Source organism: Staurois parvus, unplaced genomic scaffold (assembly GCF_062004578.1).
Source record: "Staurois parvus isolate SC_StPar_1 unplaced genomic scaffold, SC_StPar_1.0 ptg000087l, whole genome shotgun sequence".
Lineage (NCBI taxonomy): Eukaryota > Metazoa > Chordata > Amphibia > Anura > Ranidae > Staurois > Staurois parvus.
This window is the reverse complement of record NW_028317883.1, coordinates 10,611,221-10,619,265: the sequence shown is the minus strand read 5'-3', so window position 1 is coordinate 10,619,265 and position 8,045 is coordinate 10,611,221. Positions and strand designations below refer to the sequence as shown.

Sequence of the window (8,045 nt, the reverse complement as noted above, 5' to 3'; positions counted from 1 at the left end):
TGATTGAGTGCCTTCCATAGTTCAATAAAGCTTTGTGTGTTTACCATCTTCTTTGTATGTTCTGTCCTGCCTACGCTTCCGTCACACCCACATATTAATAAATGAGACCCAATCCTTTTTATTGGCAATACTGGTTTCTGTTTTTCTACTCTAGCTGATCTGTGCTATGGTAAGTGGTTCTGACACAAAGCACATTTTAATAAATATGGTAATTTACTATTATAACAAGCTTCTCATTTGTCAGCCAAGGTCCTGGCAGGTCTATTTAGGTGACTCAAAAATTCTATGTGATGAATAAAGCTTTTCACATGAAATTATTTTCACAATGTTAATACAGTATAACTAAGTAAATATGCTAGTGAAGTTATATTAATTGACATTTAAATTATAGAACAATGGAAATTGCAAAATGTACACCAATCAGCCATAACCTTATTACCACTGGCAGGTTAAGTGAAAAACATTGATTATCTTGTTACAATGGCACCTGAAAGTTAGTGAGATATATTAGACAGCAAGCAAACATATTGTCCACGAAGATGATGTGATGGAAGCAGAAAAAAATGAGTATCACAGCTCCCAAACGCATAACGTAACATTTATAAAGAAAGAAAAAAATGTGCTAAGGCCCAAAATCCTTTTTCAATACACTGCAGCTAGTACAGTACCTTAATACATAGTATACATACTGATCATAAAGTTATGGCTGAGCAGTGTATATCCTAATCTCATTTGAAAAGTGTTGGGTGAAAGCAAACCTCATTAGACAACAAATGTAAAATGTAAAGTTTATTATACGTATTGACAACAGTCAGAGCTACAGTATCAGTTCATCAGTTGTACAAAACAGAAAAAGGGATTCTACATACAATCACTGATAATATACGTGATTAAAAGAGAAATGTGCATACAATATATAAAATGATATATAACTCATATATTATACATACCATTATACAGATGTATATTCGTTTCAAAAATCTTTACAGTATGTTGCTGAGAAGAGCAATTTGTTTCTCTAAATTCTCTATTTTTTTAATTAAGCACTCTTTTTCAAGAAATAGTGCTTTTAAATTATAAGACGGTCCCTCTGAATTATTTTGGTTCTTCTGTGATTCAGCTTCTCTCTCCAAGATTGCTGTCAGTTCAGTATTCAATTGGTCTAATGCCCCATGTAGTTGCTCCATGGTCATCCAATCCTGACTGTTTTCTTGATTTGTGATTGCACTAAATGAAATTAATATTTTTAAAATTAATACAAGCAGGGTTTGTTTTCAGGAAGAACATGGAGGATAGTGGTTTTGGCACCTCCAGCACTGAATGTATGTAATGGAAAAGGGTGCTGGAGTGTGTTGGAGGGTCTATTTATACGGACTGCTGGGGGATCTATTGTTGCTGGCAAGTGTCTATTATTGTTTGCGTGGATTTTTTGTTGCAGGGAGGGATCTACTGATGAAGGAGTGGTCTATTGTTGCTAAATGATGGAGAGTCTATTGATGCTGGATACTGGAAGATATTTTGTTGCTGAGGTGGATCTATTGATGCAGGAAAAAATGCAAGGTATTTTGTTTCAGGAAATCCATTATCGCTGGGGTGTCTATTTTTTCTGTAGGGGGGGTATTTTGTTCCTGGCTGCAGGGGGTCAGTTTTACTGCTCTTCCTGTTGACATTAACCAGTTCCATACACATTTTCTTGGTGCTACAAATAGATACTTGGTTCTGTATCCTCTAAAAGGGGCAGTACTAGGAGGTGGGTAGTTGGTGAAACCAAGGGACTATGCTTGGAGGTGGATAAGGGGCAGTGACGAGGAATAATTCAGAAGGGGGGAGTTTCTGAAAGCCCTGAATACAGGACATAACCAACTTTAAGCAAACAGAGATTGCATTAGCAGACTATATGTAGTCACAAAGAACCAAACAGCAAGTATTCTCTATCAGGGCTTAAAATTAATTTTTTAAGTTTATTATGGGCTTAGATATTGTGTGTAAGATTAGAGTAATGAGGTTGAGGGGTTTAGATAGCTGCTTTATGAATATCCATAATATCTAGTTGTAAGACATTTAGGGGGTTATTTATTACAACTGGAGCACTCTGAAACTGGTGCCGCTGTGCATGGTAGGCAATGATCTTCTAGCTTTTGCTTATTTAATTGGACTTTGACAATAAAACCTGGAAGTTGATTGGTTTCTATGCAGAGCTGCACCAGATTTTGCATGCGCGGTTTTAGTAAATCTCCCCCTACGTGTACATGGTGACCATAAGATTTTATGCCAACAATATGAGCATTATGTTTCACATATCAATTATACGGAAACAGTAAATGGAATCCAATAGGTATAAACCAGATATCAAGTGAGTATAATGTAAAGTTTATAATACATGCCTTAATGAGCGTTGGAATTGAAATTTGATAGCTGCAGTACATATATTATTGAAAGAGACTTTAAAAGAATATATTCATGTGAATAGCTGACATGTGTTTAACTTTTTTCTTGGCTTTAGGTCCCTCGCAGATGAAGTTGTCCAGGTGCAGTTTATCCTTCCCAGCGTTTTAGTGTTTTACATTATAATTACATTTAATTGAATAAATGTAAATGGTGATAGTTTGATTTAATTTAATCTATCTCTTCTGTTGTGACAGAGAGAGACTGCAAGTACATTACCTGAGAGGTAAAATTGATCCTAAAATTCTGATGATGTTAAATTTGGACAGAATTGCATTGTTGTTTTGGTGGTTCGGAATTCCAAAAGGCTTCTTGAAAACAGGGATCAAAGGCTGCTTTCCTTTATTTCTTTTGCCTGCCCAAGCACCCTTAGCTTCACTGCCAATGCAGTAAGGTCCCACCTTTCTAACTTACCTGGTAGAATTTTTTTAAAGAAAATGACTCCAATTTTTTTTTGTTGGATATGTTTTATAGCAAAAAGTCAAAACTCTAGTTTTTTTTTTCCAAAATTGACAGGTATTTTTTTGTTTATAGCGAAAAAAATTAAAAACTCAGAGATGATCAAATACCACCGAAAGAAAGCTCTACTTGTGGGAAAAAAATTACATAAATTTCATTTATGTACAGTGTTGCATGACTGCAATTGTCAGTTAAAGTAATGCAGCGCTGTATCACAAAAAATGGCCTGATCAGGAAGGGGGGTACATCCTCTTGAGGGCAAGTAGTTAATACTGTTCTAACAAACAAACTCACATATGTGACCTTACCAGGCTATCTTTTTAAAGTTGTCATTGAAGAATTCTATTTTCTTTTTAGTCAATTTTTCCTTGAGTATTGCTTCAGCTGCACACACAGACAGCATTTCCTCTGTCCTCTGAGGTTAGAAAATAAAAATCACATAAGGATTTTCATAAAACAGAGCAACGTTTTATCCTTTAGAACATAGTTTCCTGGGGGTCAGAACCCAAAATGTGTTGCAGATGGATTACCACATGACTGTATAATAAATGTAGTCTAGTTTATCCAAGTGCGCAATCTTTGGCAAGTTATAAAGCACACTTTATTTATCTATATTTCAAATCATATACTACCACAATCTGAGATGTAGCCTGTAAACACTGTGATAAATATATAACAGAGAATGTTTGTTTTAATGGGTTTAAAGCATAATAAATATTTCTGAGTATAAAACACCACCCCACTAAAAACCTGCAAAAAAGTTAAATTGATATAGCTGACAGCACAGCCACTTATGAGTTACCAAAGTGTGTGTGGGGAGGAGTTGAAAGGGTAGGGAGGAGGATGGTCAGATGAAGGAAATTACAGACATATATTTATTCAATTTGTCAGGCAAATGTTTTGTTTGTATACCTTTTTATAACAAGAATTTTCATTTGATGGTGTAAATTTAATTGATATAAATTCAGAAATGAAATTTTGATTTTTCTTTAAACAGCCTTCTGCTTTTGTGAGAATACCATCATTTGCTAAGCTTGCAATATTAGACTGGGAAAGAAATGATAATTCATATCTGGTAAAAAAGCCTTCAGTGAAGCAAACTTTTAAAGCCTGTAAAAAAGAAATACATTTTTATTAAGGTAAAAATTAAGCCAAGAATCAAATAGCAAGCACCACTTTATATAAAACAAACAGTTTCACACAGATACATAATTAAAATAAAGTCATAAAATGCAGGTAACATGAGTGATTAGCATTTTAATTTATCCACACTGATTCTTTTCACTTGGTGTAGGTATCTGTTAATTGTAGGTGGTTCCAGTTGATTACAGCGAAGTAGTGGTGGTAGGAAGGTCAGAACCCTGGGACAGAGGCTACTCAGCCTAGTGGTGCAACAGTGAGACTAATTTTGCAGATCACGTTTAATTCATGATACAAATGATCTGGAACCAATAAAGCACGTTTCAGACTTTTCCCAAAATTATTATCAATTGACATGATCCAAAAATATTTAGACAGAATAACGTGAATAAAACACCTGGACGAGATGGCATACACTCACAGATCCTTAAAGAATTAAGCTCTGTCATTTCAGAGCCATTGTTTCTAATTTTTAGGGACTCTTTAATGACTGGCATAGTACCACTGGATTGGCATAAGGCCAATGTGGTGCCAATATTTAAAAAGGACTCAAAATCTTTACCAAGTAATTATAGACCTGTTAATTTAACTTCTATAGTTGGGAAGATACTGGAGAGTTTAATAAAAGACCACATAGCTGAGTTCTTGCTGTAAAAAAATATTTTACACAACAGAGAGCATGGATTCATGAAAGACAGAAGTTGTCAAACAAATCTGATTTCTTTTTATGAGGGGGTGAGCAAAACCTTGGACAGAGGGGTGGCGGTGGATGTGGTATACTTGGATTTTGTAAAAGCGTTTGACACAGTTCTCCACACACAGTTAATGTGTAAGGTAAAGTCTACGGGCTTGGAAAAATCTGTATGTAAATGGTTAGAAAATTGGCCAAAAGATCGTATTCAAAGAATAGTGGTTAATGATTCATACTGTGAATGGTCTAGTGTTGTCAGCAGTGTACCCCAAGGTTCAGTGTTGGGACCCTTACTTTTTAATATATGTATAAAGGATATAGGGTGTGGGTTTAAAAGTACCATTTCAGTCTTTGCAGATGACACCAAGCTGTGCAGTGGAATAACGTTCTTACAGGATGTCTTCAACTTACAAGCTGACCTTAATGCACTGTTTAATTGGGCAACTATGTGGAAAATGAGGTTTAATGTTGATAGATGTAAGGTGATGCACTTGGGGACTAAAAATATGCATGCATCATACATACTAGGGGGAGTACAATTGGGGGAATCAATGGTGGAGAAGGATCTGAAGGTTCTGGTAGATCACAAGCTTAATAATGGCATGCAATGCCGAGCTGCAGTTTCTAAAGCGAGCAAAACCCTCTCTTGTATTAAAAGAGGTATAGACTCCAGAGAAAGAGATATCATATTACCCCTGTACAAATCATTAGTAACACCTCACCTGGAATATGCAGTTCAGTTTTAGGTAACAATTCACAAAAAGAACATTGGGGAACTGGAGAAAGTACAGAGAAAGGCAACCAAACTGATAAGAGGCATGGAGGAGATCAGCTATGAGGAAATATTAGAGGAACTGAATTTATTCTCTCTTGAGAAGAGGAGATTAAAGGGGGATATGATCAACATGTATAAATACATCAGTGGTTTATATAGTGAACTTGGTGTAGAGCTATTCACCCTGATGTCATCACAGAGGACAAGGGAGCACTCTTTACGTCTGGAGGAAAAGAAATTTAGTCTCCAAACACGGAAAGGTTTCTTCACAGTGAGAGCTGTGAAAATGTGGAGTAGACTCCCTCAAGGGTTGGTTCTGGCCAGATCAGTGGATTGCTTTAAAAAAGGCCTGGATTCTTTCTTGGATACACAGAATATAACTGGTTACTAACATTTAGAAGTAAAGTTGATACAGGGAATATCCAATTGCATCTCTGGGAATCAGGAAGGATTTGTTTTCCCATGCAGGAGAAAATTAGATTATGCTTTGCTGGGTTTTTTTGCCTTCCTCTGGATCAACTGTGGGTATAGGATTACAACTTTTTTTTTCTTTAATGGTTGAACCGGATGGACTTTGTCTTTTTTCAGCCAGACTAACTATGTAACTATAATGGACAGAGCCTGTGACTATGAGCATTTTCCCATCCTTAAATTGCATAACTATATATCTGCATAATTGAGGGTTTCAAAGATTGTCAATGGAGCAATGATCTATCCTGTTCTGGCTTGGTGCATGGTCTGTTCCCAATTCTCCCCATGTAACATCATTCTTTCATCTTTTCTCTCTCCCTTCTTTATGAGTCTGTATTGAAGAATTTTTGGATACTCTCTCTTCTCCCCTCAGTTATGTTTTTTGTCACCGGAACACTCTGATTGTTGGTTTTCTTCAGCCATGGTAATCACATATTATCTATACTGGATCATTTCATATATAATTACTTGGAGGTTATCAAAGGATTTATTTATGGATGCAGATTTCATTATGATGTTTATGTAAATATAATGCAGATGATTTTATCTGAGGGGAATAACTCTGAGCCTATTTCTCACAATTCAAACAGTAAGAATGGTGTTTATTCCACATAAAACATGAATGTTTAAAGAAAATACCTCTAACTGTGAGGGTGAGCCATGTCCATACCGTGGCACTTTAGCAAGAGTAAATCTGCAGGTGCACATCTTTATACCCTCCCGCCAAAGGCACACCGATGGCAGACATTCCCAAGAACTGGTGGGTGATAGAGAATCCCACAAGGTTTTATCTGAACATACTACCAACCTGATCATCTGATGGCCCAGTGCCCCAAGGAGGACCAAGCCAATGGAATGCAACTTACGCCGACAATGCTTCATGTATGCATATGTGGCATCTATTGATAAAATAGTAAATCCACACGTGTGTAGTGCAGATTAATGTACACTAGGTTGTCACACTGGGAGTGTTGTTACCCTTCACCAAACTTTTGCATTGCAGGGAAACCTGATACCTTGAGAACACAAGTATCATCTGTTTACATGGCAATGGACAAGGTAACTCTGTCAACCCCAGTGGGCACTGCTTCATTAAAAAGTGTGGTGATTATGTGGTTGTAATATGACCTGTTGATCTGGTGCAACTGTACCATATTTTGGGACTTATGTGGACAAATGTTGAAGGTCCCAGAAGCCTGCCCTAATAACCCTTGGATGAAATAACTAATGACAAATTTCAGCTTTAAAAAAGGTTTATGTCCATCAGGAGAAATCTGCAGATTGACCCAGGTCCACCCGCGGTATTTGCAGGAGTAAAAGCTGAGGCTTCTTCCTCTGAGCAAAACTTTCAGAAATCAGGAGTTTACAAAGAAAATTTTCATAGATGAGAGACCCACTCTAGTTTTTGAAAAGGACCAGGTTACAATGTTAATGTCACATACTGTACCTGATGGGAGACTGAATTGAAGAGGTCGGCCTCACTTGTGTCACTAGCCCTGACCCCGCTGAAGTTGGAACAGAGGGAGTCTAGGGACCAGGGGGACAAGAGCGCCAGAGGTTTGCTTGCGGCTCTTGCAGATGATGACCTTGGTAGGCAGGATATCCTCTGATTTGGGTACTGTAGCAATAGACCAGGCAGGTACAGAGGATTGCCAGATGCACAGCAGAGCCAGGTTTGTAGCCAGGACACAGGACTGGAGCGGAGTCGTAGGATAGCCAGGGTCATAACAGTTGGGCAGCGCAGTACAGGATCAGGAGGAAAAGCCAAAGTCAAGATCAGAGCCGAAGTCAGGAACCGGGGGGCAGGAGAGTACTCAGAGTCGGGTCAGGAACAAGCCGGGTCAGCACCACAGGAACAAGCAGGACACAGGGGGGAGCTGAAGACCAGTCAGCACTGAATCTGGGCAGAGGTGTACCTTAAATAGCCCGTCTGGTGCCAATCTTCGCCGTGCGTGTGCACATGTGCGTGCATGTGCGCGATCGCGCATTCCTGCGCGCCTGCGCACAACCGGCAATTCTTCTGCGGGATCTCTTTTGCGCATGCGCGTTCCCGATCACGATTCT

At 38.1% G+C, this 8,045-nt stretch overlaps 1 protein-coding gene across 1 annotated transcript in view; it reads right to left on the bottom strand.

The window, feature by feature from the left end:
* Positions 1 to 772: 772 nt before the first annotated feature.
* LOC149468421 (uncharacterized) overlaps positions 773 to 8,045 on the bottom strand; it is a 90,377-nt gene continuing 83,104 nt past the window's right edge. The window contains exons 11-13 of the mRNA XM_089670234.1: positions 3,817 to 4,014; positions 3,213 to 3,319; positions 773 to 1,227 (exon numbers count right to left, since the gene is read on the bottom strand). Of these exons, the coding sequence (XP_089526360.1) occupies positions 984 to 1,227; positions 3,213 to 3,319; positions 3,817 to 4,014 (549 nt within the window). The 3' untranslated portion in view covers positions 773 to 983. The remainder of the gene's footprint in view (positions 1,228 to 3,212; positions 3,320 to 3,816; positions 4,015 to 8,045) is intronic.